This window comes from Mizuhopecten yessoensis, unplaced genomic scaffold (assembly GCF_002113885.1).
Source record: "Mizuhopecten yessoensis strain PY_sf001 unplaced genomic scaffold, ASM211388v2 scaffold9109, whole genome shotgun sequence".
Lineage (NCBI taxonomy): Eukaryota > Metazoa > Mollusca > Bivalvia > Pectinida > Pectinidae > Mizuhopecten > Mizuhopecten yessoensis.
In genome coordinates, this window is record NW_018407883.1 from 1995529 (window position 1) to 2013304 (window position 17776).

At 37.4% G+C, this 17776-nt stretch overlaps 1 protein-coding gene across 2 annotated transcripts in view; it reads right to left on the reverse strand.

Annotated features, from left to right (window-relative positions):
* LOC110457377 overlaps nucleotides 1-17776 on the reverse strand; it is a 69780-nt gene that overhangs the window by 5111 nt on the left and 46893 nt on the right. For both annotated transcript variants that reach the window (XM_021508624.1, XM_021508623.1), the window contains exons 13-24: nucleotides 16462-16607; nucleotides 15016-15126; nucleotides 13410-13510; nucleotides 11270-11396; nucleotides 10155-10321; nucleotides 9044-9119; nucleotides 8750-8847; nucleotides 6322-6448; nucleotides 5731-5906; nucleotides 3614-3695; nucleotides 2908-3027; nucleotides 2329-2420 (exon numbers count right to left, since the gene is read on the reverse strand). In XM_021508624.1, the coding sequence (XP_021364299.1) occupies nucleotides 2329-2420; nucleotides 2908-3027; nucleotides 3614-3695; nucleotides 5731-5906; nucleotides 6322-6448; nucleotides 8750-8847; nucleotides 9044-9119; nucleotides 10155-10321; nucleotides 11270-11396; nucleotides 13410-13510; nucleotides 15016-15126; nucleotides 16462-16607 (1423 nt within the window). The remainder of the gene's footprint in view (nucleotides 1-2328; nucleotides 2421-2907; nucleotides 3028-3613; nucleotides 3696-5730; nucleotides 5907-6321; nucleotides 6449-8749; nucleotides 8848-9043; nucleotides 9120-10154; nucleotides 10322-11269; nucleotides 11397-13409; nucleotides 13511-15015; nucleotides 15127-16461; nucleotides 16608-17776) is intronic.

Genomic DNA, 17776 nt, shown 5'->3' on the forward strand with positions numbered 1-17776 from the left:
CGATACGTACCCTAAGTGTGACGATTCGATGACTTGAACGATACGAACCCTATGTGTGACGTTTCGATGACAAGTACGATACGTACCCTATGTGTGACGTTTCAATGACTAGTACGATACGTACCCTAAGTGTGACGATTCGATGACTTGAACGATACGAACCCTATGTGTGACGTTTCGATGACAAGTACGATACGTACCCTATGTGTGACGTTTCAATGACTAGTACGATACGTGCCCTATGTGTGACGATTCGATGACTTGAACGATACGAACCCTATATGTGACGTTTCGATGACTAGTACGATACGTACCCTATGTGACGACGATTCGATTACTTGAACGATACGTACCCTATGTGACGACGATTCGATTACTTGAACGATACGAACCCCATGTGTGAAGATTCGATGACTAGTACGATACGTACCCTATGTGTGAAGATTCGATGACTAGTGCGATACGTACCCTATGTGTGACGTTTTGATGACTATATAGTACGATACGTACCCTATGGGTTTCGATGACTGCATAGTACGAAACGTACCCTATTGTTGACGTTTTGATGACTACATAGTACGATACGAAACCTATGTGTGACGTTTTGATGACTATATAGTACGATACGTACCCTATGTGTGACGTTTTGATGACTACATAGTACGATACGAACCCTATGTGTGACGATTCGATGACTTGAACGATACGAACCCTATGGGTGACATTTCGATGAGTAGTACGAAACGGACCCTAGGTGTGACGTTTCGATGACTAGTGCGATACGTACCCTATGTGTGACGATTCGATGGCTTGAACGATACAAAACCTATGTGTGATGTTTCGATGACTAGTACGATACGTACCCTATGTGTGACGTTTCGATGACTAGTGCGATACGTACCCTATGTGTGACGATTCGATGGCTTGAACGATACAAACCCTATGTGTGATGTTTCGATGACTAGTACGATACGTACCCTATGTGTGACGTTTTGATGACTATATAGTACGATACGTACCCTATGTGTTTCGATGACTGCATAGTACGAAACGTACCCTATGTGTGACGTTTTGATGACTACATAGTACGATACGAACCCTATGTGTGACGTTTTGATGACTACATAGTACGATACGTACCCTATGTATGACGTTTTGATGACTGCATAGTACGATACGAACCCTATGTGTGACGTTTCGATGACTACATAGTACGATACGTACCCTATGTGTGATATTTCGATGACTACATAGTACGATACGTACCCTATGTGTGTCGTTTTGATGACTACATAGTACGATACGTACCCTATGTGTATCGTTTCGATGACTACATAGTACGATACGTACCCTATGTGTGACGTTTTGATGACTACATAGTACGATACGTACCCTATGTGTGACGTTTTGATGACTACATAGTACGATACGTACCCTATGTGTGACGTTTTGATGACTACATAGTACGATACGTACCCTATGTCTGACGTTTTGATGACTACATAGTACGATACGTACCCTATGTGTGACGTTTTGATGACTATATAGTACGATACGTACCCTATGTGTGACGTTTTGATGACTACATACAAAAAAAATGTAGTACGATACATACCCTATGTGTGATATTTCGATGACTACATAGTACGATACGTACCCTGAAACCTTTATCAGATAAATGACTAGTGATGCTTTTGTACGCAAAGGTGTTAAATATTTTTGATTTAGCAAAATAAAATCGAAGTCGCTTATTATACGCTATAAGCATACACGTTCTGTATATACAAAATCATTCATACCGTCGTGTGTTTGACAACTGGCGTCTGGTGTATATAAGTTCCATAACGGGTGTTTGTTGGATATTATGTTTATTTAACTTGGGTCAATTAATTAAATAATGCCTGAAAAAACACATGTTCTTTGGAAAAATATGTTATTTCTGTATCTTATAGCGGAAATATTTGCAATGAACCATGCCGTCACAACTGCAGATGAAGCCGTAAAGCATTGTTATGTGACCTAAAAATTGAAATATTGACCACTAACAAGCGGTTTAGAATCTAAGAGGTAAAAACGTTTACCGACTCCTGGCAGATGTACCCAATGAGTCGTAAGTGCAAAAACTTATAGTGGTTATTGGAGTGAGGAAAATTATAGTGGTTGTAGTAGTGAGGTAACTTATAGTGGTTGTGGGAGTGATGAAACTTGTAGTGGTTATAGGAATTTAATAGCTATAGCGATTGTTGGAGTGACTATAACTATAGTGGTTTTGGGAGTAAGGGTAAATAACGTTACAGACATTTTTGAGTTCAAGGACATCAAGTGTACCTCTCTAGTGGTCCAGTCGAAGCTGTCGTCCCGGGACTGTTGTAGGAAGCACACGGCATTATCTTCAAAAGTGCACGTCAATGTCGTATCCACTGTAATAAGGTCAATCGATACACACGTGCGTTTACATGTTTTAGATACATTTCCATAACATAAAAAACCCGGCAACTCGTTAAAGGTTTAACGATAGTTTTAAGGATCCGTGCACTATTCCGTCTTTGCGTATTGCAGAGTTATCTTCTCTTGGGAGCAGGTATTGATTGTTACGTCATTGGTTTGTGCGAGAAAATTACGTCGTTTTCTCAAAAATTGATGACGTTTCTCTCACAAACAAGTGACGTAACAAGCAATACCTGCTCCCAAGAGAAGATCACTCTGCGATACGCAAAGTCGGAATAGGAGTGAAAGCAATTTATGATTCCGTTGTGGTTTTTACACATTAAGTGGCCTTCAGTTGCATTATTTTAATTGTTGAGATATCTGTAATCTATTGTAGGACTACGCAAAGGATCAACTGCTGATCAGGAAGCTCAGTTGATCAGAATTAATATATATTATAACAGTTATCTACTGATTTACCTGACACGTCTTCACATATCCCACCACTTAGTCCAGATGGGCAGGTGCATTCATATCCGGTCTGCATGTTTGAGTTTGAAAGACACGTACCTCCATTCAGGCAGGGGTTCGATAGACATCCTAAACAGACCATACTTGGAGTCAGTTGTATCAATCTCATTAGCGTAACATCTGATTAGTAAAAAATTTGAACCCCTTCTATTTAGATTATCAACAAAATTGAAAATATAAAAACCAAAGTCATAGGATTGAAAACTGTAGACAACTTCCGAAACCACATCATATTTCATATTTCTATTCGTTTTATTTTTGTAAATATGACTTTTTTTAAATTGATTCAATTTAAAATCAATCTAGTGACGTCAAATAAGTAAGACACTGTGCACCAGGAAATTTTCGCCCAGTCATACTTACGTCCTTCTCCTATAAACTCAATTTTCTGCCAGTTTAAATTTTCGCAAAATAACTATGTATATTATGTTGTTTACTTATATTCCCTGTAATACAGAAATTGCTCTCATTAAGGTGGGCGAAAAAAGGCGAAAATTTTACTGCATCGAACATTTTCCGGTTTATAGCGATACATGTAATATATTTAACGATAACAATCTTCATGTATTCTCTGCGTATGCATAGAGTCGAAAGTGTCTTAACATAATATAACGGGATTAACCACTTCGTTCCATCCACTGTTACAATAACTCACCACATCTATCCGAGGTAAAGGTGATGTTGTCGAGGGCTATATCAGAGGTGTAGGACGCTCCTCTTATGGCAGTAAATAGTAACTGAAATGTCGAGAAAACTTGACATGGTCATTGTGTAATATCACATATAAAGACAAGTTCACTGTGTCATAACCAATATAGAGACACGTCACTGAATGATAATCAATATAAAGACACGTGCACTGTGTCATAACTAATATAGAGACACGTTCACTGTGTCATAACCAATCTAGAGACACGTTCACTGTGTCATAACCAATCTAGAGACACGTCACTGTGTCATAACCAATATAGAGACACGTTCTCTGTGTCATAACCAATATAGAGACACGTGCACTGTGTCATAACTAATATAGAGACACGTCACTGTGTCATAACCAATATAGAGACACGTCACTGTGTCATAACCAATATAGAGACACGTCACTGTGTCATAACCAATCTAGAGACACGTTCACTGTGTCATAACCAATATAGAGACACGTTCACTGTGTCATAACCAATATAGAGACACGTTCACTGTGTCATAACCAATATAGAGACACGTTCACTGTGTCATAACCAATATAGAGACACGTTCACTGTGTCATAACCAATATAGAGACACGTTCACTGTGTCATAACCAATATAGAGACACGTTCACTGTGTCATAACCAATATAGAGACACGTTCACTGTGTCATAACCAATATAGAGACACGTTCACTGTGTCATAACCAATATAGAGACACGTCCACTGTGTCATAACCAATATAGAGACACGTTCACTGTGTCATAACCAATATAGAGACACGTTCACTGTGTCATAACCAATATAGAGACACGTTCACTGTGTCATAACCAATATAGAGACACGTTCACTGTGTCATAACCAATATAGAGACACGTTCACTGTGTCATAACCAATATAGAGACACGTTCACTGTGTCATAACCAATATAGAGACACGTTCACTGTGTCATAACCAATATAGAGACACGTTCACTGTGTCATAACCAATATAGAGACACGTTCACTGTGTCATAACCAATATAGAGACACGTTCACTGTGTCATAACCAATATAGAGACACGTTCACTGTGTCATAACCAATATAGAGACACGTTCACTGTGTCATAACCAATATAGAGACACGTCACTGTGTCATAACCAATATAGAGACACGTCACTGTGTCATAACCAATATAACCATATAAAGACATGATCACTTTGTCACATCCCATATTAAGATTCGTTCAGTGTCATAACCAATATAGAGACACGTTCACTGTGCCATTACCAATAACAGGATACGTTCACCCTGTCATAACTGATATAAAGACATGATTCTCTGTGTCATTGCCGATACAAAGATATGTTCAGTGTGTTTTCACCCAAATAAAGACATAGTTCTCTGTGTCTTATGCAAAGCCGGAAGTATCGCGGTGTACCTATGCAGTAAATGACATGCTTTAACTTCAGGTAAGTACATTATAATGATTTTATACAAAGCCGGAAGTATCGCGGTGTACCTATGCAGTAAATGACCTGCTTTAACTTCAGGTAAGTACATTATAATGATTTTATATTGTTGTTAATTCAATCAGAGATCATTTCAAATCGGTGAAAGTATATTGATTTGTAGTAAGCTGGATTAAAGTCTTTATTTTAGGGAAAAGGCTGGTGTTCAGATTTAAGTAAAAAGTTCAGGCTTAAATCAGGCTATCTTACTCCTTGTCTCTCTAAGGAAAACTTTATCGCTTGACACTAATTGTTTTAATAAATTATTTTTATTTGTATGATACAATTTCATGTAATCTGGTCAAAATTGACAGTAGGACACAGCTGTCTAGCAAATCAAATTCATTTTTAATGATAATAATTGAACTCCTGAATACAAAGGCTCAACCCAACAATATACTCCGACTATAATAAACGATAACTGAGTTTCCTGGTAAAACTGAAGTACGTAAATGTTTATTTGCAAACTCAGTGTGTGTTTGTATTACCTCCCCTCTGTACTACATGTATTACATGACAACTTTAGTTAAATATGGCAGTAGCATACATATGTATTAGATATATCTACAGATAAACAGAAATTATATATTCTCACGTTAAATTGTTCACTTTCGTCCAAAGACACAACTCCCTGATTCCACTGCTGTCCCTGATCTCCCGTCTTGAGGAAAACACTTTCTATATCAGAGGACTCCGGTAGTGTTGACACATCTAACGCTCCAATCTTTTTACCGTACATATTATAGTAAAAAGTCAGACAGTACTCTCCGGCTTAATATGAAACAGAAGGTATGACAGTTTACACATTTAGGTTTTATCTATATTCTAAAAACCGGATTACATAACATAAAGAAAGACAATAATTCTCATTATTGGAACATGTGATGTCTTATTTATAAAAACAAAAGGGAGAGATAGACTTTTCTATAAACTTTCAGTCCAAAATCAAACATCAAATGTAACCTCCCGCATGCAAATATAGCAAAGCAATTGAAATACTGAGTATCTTCATCCAAACTCATTCCAAATCGTCCATCATATTCAAACAGGTTTCTTAAAGCGTATTTCCAATTGCGTATACAATTATTGAATCAGTTCAATTAATTTGCCATTATTTATAAAAACTACTTTAAATGCCACAATTTAGTATTATCTATCGTAATGTATGACATAGTCGGTGTATTACCTGGATATGTTGATGCTGAGCGTAGGACTGCCATATCAGATATGAATGGACCTGAAGCCTCTATGAAGGCATAATGGCTACCTTCCTGCGCAGAAGTCGGCCCAGTCTTTGGTGACGGAGTATCACCCTGTTGTTAATGGACATACAACTTTGTTAGTAGTTTGTTTGGTTGTGCTTTACGTCCTTTTAGTAGCTATGGTCATTTTAGTATGTCCAAGATATTGGTGGTGGAGAAAAACCAGTGGACCCGGGAAGGAACCACCGACCTGCGGTGAGTACCTGGCGACTGCCCATATAGACACAACCCACTGATGGAGGGCTAGTGATTATAGATGCCAGACACCTTTTCCACTCGGCCACCACGACCCAGTGATGGGGGGATAGTTAGTATAGATGCCAGACACCTTTACCACTCGGCCACCACGACCCAGTGATGGAGGGCTATTGATAATAGATGCCAGACACCTTTACCACTCAGCCACCACGACCCAGTGATGGAAGGTTAGTGATAATAGATGCCCGACACCTTAAACACCCGGCCACCACGACCCAGGGATGGAAGGTTAGTGATAATAGATGCCAGACTCCTTAAACACCCGGCCACCACGACCCAGGGATGGAAGGTTAGTGATAATAGATGCCAGGCACCTTTACCACTCGGCCACCACGACCCAGTGATGGACGGCTAGTGATAATAGATGCCAGACACCTTAAACACTCGGCCACCACGACCCATTGATGGAAGGTTAGTGATTATAGATGTCAGACACCTTAACCACTCCGCCACCACGACCCAGTGATGGAGGGCTATTGATAATAGATGCCAGACACCTTTACCACGCGGCCACCACGGCCAAGTGATGGAAGGTTAGTGATAATAGATGCCCGACACCTTAAACACCCGGCCACCACGACCCAGTGATGGAAGGCTAGTGATAATAGATGCCAGACACCTTTACCACTCAGCCACCACGACCCAGTGATGGAGGGCTATTGATAATAGATGCCAGACACCTTTACCACTCGGCCACCCCGACCCAGTGATGGAAGGTTAGTGATAATAGATGTCAGACACCTTAACCACTCGGCCACCACGACCCAGTGATGGGGGGATAGTTAGTATAGATGCCAGACACCTTTACCACGCGGCCACCACGGCCAAGTGATGGAAGGTTAGTGATAATAGATGCCAGACCCCTTTACCACTCGGCCACCGCGACCCATTGATGGAAGGTTAGTGATTATAGATGCCAGACACCTTTACCCCTCGGCCACCGCGACCCATTGATGGAAGGTTAGTGATTATTGATGTCAGACACCTTAACCACTCGGCCACCACGACCCAGTGATGGAGGGCTATTGATAATAGATGCCAGACACCTTAAACACTCGGCCACCACGACGCAGTGATGGACGGCTGGTGATTATAGATGTCAGACACCTTTACCACTCCTCTTACAGAATTAGAGTTAACAATCTCCGAAATATATATAACAACTGCGACAAGTATATTCATAAGCAGAGCAGTATTTAACTGGTTAATACTGTGTAATGCTTGTTTGTTTGTTTGTTCACGTTTAACGGCCCATCGACAACTGTGGTCATTTAGGGCAAGGGTGTCTTTTTTTCTAAACAAACATGTGAGTAGTGGAGATAAAATCAGATAAAAATGAATATTTCTAAAAGCATTCGCATTGTATGTGTAAATAACTAAAATAAAAAAGGGGTTAACAAAAGACAGAGATAAGGAATAGATGATATGGACTATGTGATACATATAACGTCAATGAGGGTAAGGTTGGTTTAAAAGCATCAGAGTCTATAGAATAGACCGATGTCTTTCAAATAGAAACTGAAGAGAGTTTTCATATCCGGGACTCGAAAGGAATTATCACGATTGTGTTTAAAATCGGATCATTCTATAAGATAATGTTCCACTGTAAATGGAGTGCCACATGCGTGGCATGAACGTGGATCTTCTCGTTTTAAAAGTTAAGAAATAGAAGTATACGTGTGCCCAGTACGGAGCCGAGAGAGGACAACTTCCTCTCTACGATCTTTCCGACTGGGAACAGATGTTTTAAGTTTCGGTTGTACTTTAAAAAGTTTGTTGCTGGTCTCGAGAGACCAGCGTTGCTGCCTATCTTTTTGAATGGCTGTATGAATAATAGGTTTAAAATCTGTACATGGTAGTTTGATGTTTGTTTGTTGTATAATGCAGTGTTGAACATATATAACTGGACCATATCGTGTGACCAAATTCATCTAGTTCGATCGGTTTGGTGACATGATTCAAAGGAGTTATATTCCTGACAGCACACGTTCCTTTACGATGCAAGCTAGATTTTCTTGACCTTTTGCTTTTCAAGAAAGCAGAGGTTACAGTGGACCAGTGGTTATGGTGTTCGCGAATTTGAGCAATACGTACTGATTGATTAACAACCCAATCAAAGTCATCCGTCTGACTTTGGCTTAAAAAGCACTCATTTCCGACTTCAAAATCACAGCGGTCATGTACAGGTGATACTGAAAAACAAAACAAATACGCCAATATTTTTATATATGTCTCATAAGTAATAACGACAGTATGATCCAATATTGGCACTGGATCCGAACAAACAAATGCTGGTTGGATCTTTTCAGTTTGAATTTGATATTGATATTGGTAAGTACTTTAATCTGAATTGATTCAGGACCTGACGGATATGTGTTATGTACCTACCACATTGTTGTAGCTGAAGATTGTCGATAGCAATATCTCCCAGGAAGTAATTTCCGACTGTTGCCAAAAGTGCAACCTGTGTTGTTAAAAGGTAATCGCAAGTTTTAATTCAATCAGAAATTAATTCCATGTCTAGATTGTTTTATTACACATTTGCTATTTCTGACAATAATACCATATAAATTTGTATATAATATCTGTTATTTAACTTCTTTTATAAGTGCCTCTTTTTGTTTTCAATTTCAACATAGTTTATTTACATTGTACATATGTCAATTAGATTGGACATAAGGCTATACATATTTCATAATATAATATAAAATAATATTCATAGCTATTTTTGTTTTGGATTTTAACAATTAAGTCCATCATGTATATATTATGTTAATTACCCACCCTACACAAAATCCAAGGAATGCAATTTTTTAATTTTTAATTTCGGGAGAAGTTATAACCGTTAACTACAACATGCTTATTTCTGTTGAGATGCAGTATAGTTATTTTAGATAGGAAACGCAGAAAATAGACATATACATGTAGGTATGTAAATGTACACGGGTGATTCCGATCAACTGAAAAGCTGATCCTTATATTATATAAAAACATACAAATTTACTATATATTCTTCTGGAGTATGATCTTGTTGTGGTCAGATGATTGTATAATACCAAATAGATTCAGTTAAGTAAATAAATGCAACGAGAAAAGTTAGAATAAAAAAACTTCACATAACAAAAAGATAAACACCTTACTTGTTGCTGCATGGGATACTTATTCAATTGAAAAGAAAAGAATAAGAACGTCTTACGTGTGTGTTATTCTCTTTTAACGTCGGTTTGTATTGAAGGGTATTCCGGTCTATTTGTAACAGATTTGTAATATGAGAGAAAAATATTGCCTTACTGGCAAGCTAGCTTTTACACCAATTCTATATAACCTGGGGACCCGCTCTCTAGTGTAGCAATGTCGTGTGTGGTCATTAGTTGGATGGGTGACCGCCCGTTACGTATTATAGTTTGATGTTTAACTGTCAAGTTTGCTCATGATGGTAGTTCTACAACTACTGTGACACCTATAAATCACAAAAGTTCAATTTAGACCTAAACACTACCTTCTGTTTTGTACTTAGTTGCATTTCTATGGATGCGTAGTTCCATTGGTCTCCTAGATCCACGGACCTGCTCCACCATACAGCGCCGTCGGTTGCTCCCAATACCTCAAACTTTCCCATAGCGGCTCCATACATGTGATACCAAAACGACAGACACCACAGACCAGCTACAACAAACATTGTATATAAAATAAACTGAGATCTGTTAATGTTACCAACGAGAGATAGGAACTATCATGATGTTGGAGAACGGCCAATTTGGTTTTATGTTTCTGTTTACTAATCGGCGTCATGGAAAACGAATTTGAAGAGCCTGTCGATAGTTACGTACATATGTATCGTGATGACAGAATCAGATATCAGTTTAGTTTACCTTTAAATATTCACTACATGTAAATAGTGCAGTAACAAATACTTTTCGATGTGTTATCTAACTGGATGATTTACATTGGACTAATATAATTTTGGAATAATATAACTATCATCTTCTCTGTCTGATAAACGTGTAGATAGCAGTACCTTTGTATCTATCACATCAGATCTAAATAATGTTTAGCATCAATTGGTTTGGTGACAATTAAAATACACTGTTACAACGTATCCTTATAGGAGAAACATGTTTTATCCAAACATGACGCACTCGTTGTCTGGTCAGGTGTTTAATATCTGGTATCGTGTGATACAGTGACACGATCTGACTGTTAACCGTCACCAGTTGTAAACCATTCCCCGGCTCTATGTCAAATTAATTTGCAAGCATGCGGCGTTATTAGTCTAAAATATCAAAACCCCTAAAAAAAGCTTAGGCTCTTTGAGCAGACGTCATGTACACAATACCCTTCATATATTGAGATAGTTATCTTCTTACTTTATGTTTAATTTTGATTTGTATGCCTTTTTTACTAAACGATTAAAACTAATACTAGTATCCATATATTGTAAAGCGCTTTAGAGTAACTTTACAAGTTATATAGGGCGCAATTTTAATGGTGTATATTAAAGCTACTTTAATGTACGAATAACATTTTCAACCATAAACGCCCAAGATAATTGTCATCTGCAACCAAGTCAAAATGTGTCATTTGTGCAAATAAGATAAAACAATTGAGACTTACCGGGAAGAGCTTCAGTAGTCAGCAGTGCGGCATTTTCTCCTTTTCCCCGATAGGACACCTCGGCATACATGTAGTAATCACCATTATACGCCTTAGATGGTCCAGTACCGGCGGATATCGTACTTCCCTGAGATTGGGCACACGACAGACATATTTACCAAATAACACACACTGAACAGGTATAAATGATATATTTTATATAAGCAAACGTTCCTTTTAAACTTTGGACATTTTAGCCGAAGGTGTAGTTGTCCATCATGTTATAATCTTTTCAAATTATTAAAAATATGTTTAGACATAAATGTTCAATGCAATATCCTTGATTAAAAATGTTCGTTCAGTTTGAATCATTTGATGAAATATTTTCATGGTTCACCACATTTCGATCATCTTTAGTAATAAATTAACTATAGCTATGGCAGTGTTAACAATCTTAATCAATTGTCTTTTTTTTTTGTCCTGGTAAAAAACGAAAACAAGTTCAATTATTATGAAATAGGGAAATATCACACGGATGCACTCAGTTTCAACATCATGAAAATAAACATTTTATTGAGAGGAATGGTATTAAACAAACAATAATTTAATTACAAAAATAACACCATTCAAACATTTATGTTTCTTTAGATGAATTTAACGAATAGAACAATCCCGGTTTTAACCACAGTACAAATAACAGACATACTAACAGTGCATTTATTGTTAAAATGATGTCAAAAAATAATTTTATACACTTTTCAATAAAGCCTATAATGATTTTCTTGTGGGCAGACATGTGTATTAAATAGATCAGTAATGACTGCTTGTGATAAAAGCCATGCAGTTCTTGAATTCTCGCCTTGGACTTTGCCGAGTACCAGACATTTAAATATCGTAACCCGAAGTTTGAGATTTTTCAGACTTATTCCAATAGTAGGAAATGAGTATTGTTTTCTTCACTTCAAAAACAAATGTTCGTTTCCTAAAAAAGTTAATTTAATAATTCCGATCCAGATCGGAGTTAATCTCTATGATATGCTAATGTTGACGTGACGTCAAAGAATTACTGACGTGACACCAATGTATTGTTGACGTGACAGGGGAATCCCGTCGGGTTTACCCCATTGTTGACGTGACAGGGGAATCCCGCCGGGTGTACCCCATTGTTGACGTGACAGGGGAATCCCGCCGGGTTTGCCCCATTGTTGACGTGACAGGGGAATCCCGCCGGGTTTGCCCCATTGTTGACGTGACAGGGGAATCCCGCCGGGTGTCCCCCATTGTTGACTTGACAGGGAAATTCCGCCGGGTGTACCCCATTGTTGACGTGACAGGGGAATCCCGCCGGGCTTACCCCATTGGTGACGTGAAAGGGGAATCCCGCCGGGTTTGCCCCATTGTTGACGTGACAGGGAAATCCCGCCGGGCTTCCCCCATTGTTGACGTGACAGGGGAATGCCGCCGGGTGTATCCCATTGATGACGTGACAGGGGAATCCCGCCGGGGTTACCCCATTGTTGACGTGACAGGGGAATCCCGCCGGGTTTACCCTATGGTAATACAGAGATATCTTTCCCTTAACAGAAGTGTAAATCATATGTCCAACTAGGAGATAAACTACTAAAAGTTATTGAAATGTTTTAGTTCAAATACGGATATAACGTCTGTAAACGTTAATAACAAAATATGCTTGGAAATACAGATATTCCTGATTTTCAAATACAGTATGAGCAAGTTTATTTTAAATTCGAAGTAAAACGGGAGTACTGTTTTACATGTAGTACCTATTAAATATTAAAATTCGAATACTTATAATTTACATTTTTGTAAAATTTGGGTGGTATACGTTATTCTTCACATTCATAATTTGAGTACTGTACAAGAATGTATACAACTTTATAATTTTGGGATAAGTGCATTTATAATTTCGGAACCGTATTCTTGCAAACACAGGTACAAATGTAGTTTTATGATTATTTGATTCGGGCAACGTAACATCGCCAACATAATGGTCATCTAAAATTAAAAACAATACAATTATGTTTAGGTAGAAAATTCAAACGTTCAAAATTCAAGTTATGTACATTGTACATCTTTATTATTCGAATTAGAGAAACCATGTTTTATAGTATTTGTTATAAATTGCTATATGTATTTTTACCGTATGCCATGTCCAGTCAAAAATGTCTATTCCACTTTTGTCATCGTTTATGAAGAAACAGGTATCAGCACTCTCAAAGTCACAGAAAAATGAAGCGGAGGCTACAACGTATATGAAAACAAAACATTTGTTCAGTAACAATTCTTCAAGTCAAGGCATTGCTTTATTTTCAATAGTAAAAATATAAATGTCCATGTTGCTTAATAGTCATTTGTCATCGTCATTAATTGAAACAGAATATTAAAAAAGTAATTTGATTGCCGAAAAAACAGAGGCTTATCCGATCAGACGTAATACAAAACCAGATTATTTATCTTCAAATAAGTATATAGAGATAAATATGACTATCGAATTTCGAATTCAGTTTCGCGTTTAAAATCACTAGATACCCGTTAGAGAGAAATGTTTCGATGCAATCAAAGTATCTCGTTCTCCACACTAAGAAACCTTATGATATCAAAATAGCTATGTTAAAGATAATTCAGGAATGTAAAAAACTAAAGATTTTAGACGTATACGAAGCCTTATCATTCGGCATCTTTTGTTTGCCGACTTTTTAGTATTTTCCGTCTCTGACAGTTTACTTAATCTTTTAATTCGTGTAATGGTCATATTAATAAAGAGGCGTCATTGACCTTAGAATCATATCATGATGATCAATTGACCTCTGTTTACCGCACAACGTGTAGACGATATGTAAGCATTATTTATTAAATTGGAAACGACAGGAAAAATTCCGGTTTTTGTAGTGTTGTGATGTACAATCTAATTCCCTTATTCAAATTACAGGCAGACAACATATACGATCAGCACGTACCCTGTGCTTATCAACCAATTGTAGCAAAAACGAAGCTTGAGCATCATAGCATTGTTTGTGATGGTATTTACCCTTTACGTAAGCCCATGATAGTCTTTTAACTATAAGTTACCTGGAGCCTATTTATTTAAGGAGTCCATGTCGAACAATTAAAGCGGTACATGTAACAATTNTATTGCAGAGTTATCTTCTCTTGGGAGCAGGTATTGATTGTTACGTCATTGGTTTGTGTGAGAAAATTACGTCGTTTTCTCAAAAATTGATGACGTTACTCTCACAAACAAGTGACGTAACAATCAATACCTGCTCCCAAGAGAAGATAACTCTGCAATACGCAAAGACGGAATACTACTGCGGCTACAATTGCAGCAGCATACTTATTTCATCCGTAAGAGAAATGAGAGACAAGCGTTTCTTCTGTAATACCATGCATTGAACCAATGTCAAATATTGTAACCAAAATCTTGTGAAAGGGTTATCAAAAAACAGTTTCTGGAATTCTTTATCTTTCACTATGCAAGTGCGTCAACTAAGTTTATAAAACAACATTGAAACAAAATCTGAACAATTCAGAACAATGAAATATAAGAAACAATGCGACACACGAGAAAGATGAAATGTCAAGAAAGCAAAGACAATATTTACAATACGATGCATTAAATTAATGTCAAATTGTAAATAAATACCTATAAAAGGGTTGTCAACCAACAGCTTTTGTACTTCTATATAATGTAACAGACAAAACAAGACAGATATAAAGAAAGGACAGGTCTTACAAGATAGCATTACCTTTCACCTGGTCGCAGTGGACTCCCTCATAGTCGTCCTCGCACAAACATTTAAATTCAGTTGTAGTGTCATCCTGACACGATCCATGTACACACGGGCTACTTGCACAACCTGTAAATATATATAAATATATTTAATATCATATCAATATATACTGTACAGTTTTGTGATCGCACCACGCACAAAAATAGCGTGCGCAGATCGTGCATACATCGTGCACACACCGTCCGCACATCCTCCATACGTAGCGGGCGCAACTGTGCGATTTAACAATCGTTCGCCCTGTTGTGCTTTTCTCTCCGCACATCTGGGCGATTTGGAACAATTTGTTGACTAATATTACGGGATGAAAAAAATACGGAAGGTTCGTATACAATTATGTACACTGGTTATATTACTGTAATTTCTCATCACAATAATTAAGAGTATGTACAATTTTACAATGTAATGACACAGTATTACAGTGATCATTATACTGTCAAGAATGAGTTTGGCGCTAAGGTAATAGAATAGGTAAATAACAATTTAATGAAGTGATCGTAGTTTTACCTAGCCTGTGCTTGACATGATCCGATATGTGATACCGTATGACCGTTTTGAAAATACAACTAGACGTTATTATTTGTTATTAGTTGCATTCGGTTTGGCCTATAACTCCCCTTCCCCTGAATTTTCACACCTTGACCAGTTACGTAAGTGCCCCGGGTGAGGAAAACTACAGTCCAGGTACATTGTACCTGTACAAAGCGACTATGTTAGACCGTATACGGGACTGTGTAGTAATTGTACATGTGTCGATTAAGGTCGTTTAAAACTTAATGTAAACACCATTCTAAATTTCAGAAAGTATAGACAGAAAGATAAGCTTATAGATGTAGCTAGATTATAGAATCATACTTAAAAACCAAGTTTATATATTTAAACAAGAAACCGAAGATGTTGTTAAGCCATTCCTCAATTTACACCATCTACGATTGTTATCGCACAACGCTTGTCCATCGTGCGCACATATGTGCGCAAGTAATGATCTTCCAATTTTTTATTGTCGCACATCGCGCACACATCGTGTAACGTTGTGCGATCGCACAACTGTCTAAACGTAATTAATATCATATCAATATTTTGAATATATATAAAATCATATCAATATACATAAATATATTTAATATCATGTTATTATATACAAATGTTTTAAATATCATATCAATAAGTATAAATATATCAATAATTATTTCAAGATTATACGTTTGTTGTACCTTACATAACATCTCGTTTAGACACAGCTGCAAGATTTACAATGTCTTGTTTTACGTGAATCAAACACGAAATCCTAGTTCGAACTTACAGGGTTTAAAAGCAATATAACAAGTGCTTCATATTGATAAAACAATTTTGACTGTTATGTCCTTTGACAGGATGCATTCAGATTTCGTGGGGTACACATACCTGGTACGACAGCTTCAACAGTCAGACTGAAACCCGTGCCAGGAGATTTATCGTCTGCGTACGCACTGTCAAACATCAAGTACATGATGTTGGGGGTTCCATCCCAGGTTGTTCTATAAACCTCATTTGTAAAATCGCCACATTTCCTAGAAAAGTACAGGTTTATTCAGTCCTGATGTTTACACATATACTTAGCAATTTTTAACCAGGTGTTCAAGCCAAAAGAATTTAGACTGGTTTTTGTTATGAAACATCTTTTGAAATTTACACAAAAGAAAACATTTCAGAAAACAAATCAGAAGACAAAAACAATCCAAAATCCTCGACCAAAATGTTAATCTGCGCTAAACTGAATCATATGTACATTTTATAGGATTATAGAACAAAAGTAACAAAATTGGTAAGTTTCATGTAACATGCATGAAAAAGTAGGAGGGGTCGGTAGGTAAATAGTTTCATTTTTATCTTTATTTTAATCCATCAAAATGATGCTTCTATCAAATTTTACAATGTCTTTTTATAAAATTATTATCAAATTGTCAGGAATTACCTCAGATTCGCAAAACAGGAAGAACGTGAATTTAAACGGTTGACTATGGGCTTTGTTTGGTTTATAAGTTACTCTTGGATACAATAGGTGACGAACTTATCTAGGTTTGGCAAGATAATCTAGGGTAGGTTGGGATACCTAAAACGCACATCATTTTATTTCGGCCCAATAGATGTTAGGTATCAAGTTTTACAATGTATTTTTATAAAATTATTATTAAATTGTCAGGAATTACCTCAGATTCGCAAAACAGGAAGAACGTGAATTTAAACGGTTGACTATGGGCTTTGTTTGGTTTATAAGTTACTCTTGGATACAATAGGTGACGAACTTATCTAGGTTTGGCAAGATAATCTAGGGTAGGTTGGGATACCTAAAACGCACATCATTTTATTTCGGCCCAATAGATGTTAGGTAATGCGCAGTGCGCATGTAGTTGGACAGTTCAATTGTGTATAATGTTACAAATACGATGTGTAAATCTTTCGGGTAAACTTCATATAAAAACAAAACACTTCCACTTATTGTACAATTTAAGGATATACATGTGCCACAGAAAGCCGCGGACATGACCTCCTGAAAGGGGGACCCATTGAGGAGGGCCCATGACGCAGCAAGGGCTCTGATCTCATAAGCTCTCACCTTATGCAATGCCCGAACCTGATCATCTGAGTGGTCGTAACCGTACTTGATGACCTGACAGACCCATCTAGACACTGACTGAGAGGAGATATCCTGCTAACCCTGCTTAATGGGCAAAAACAG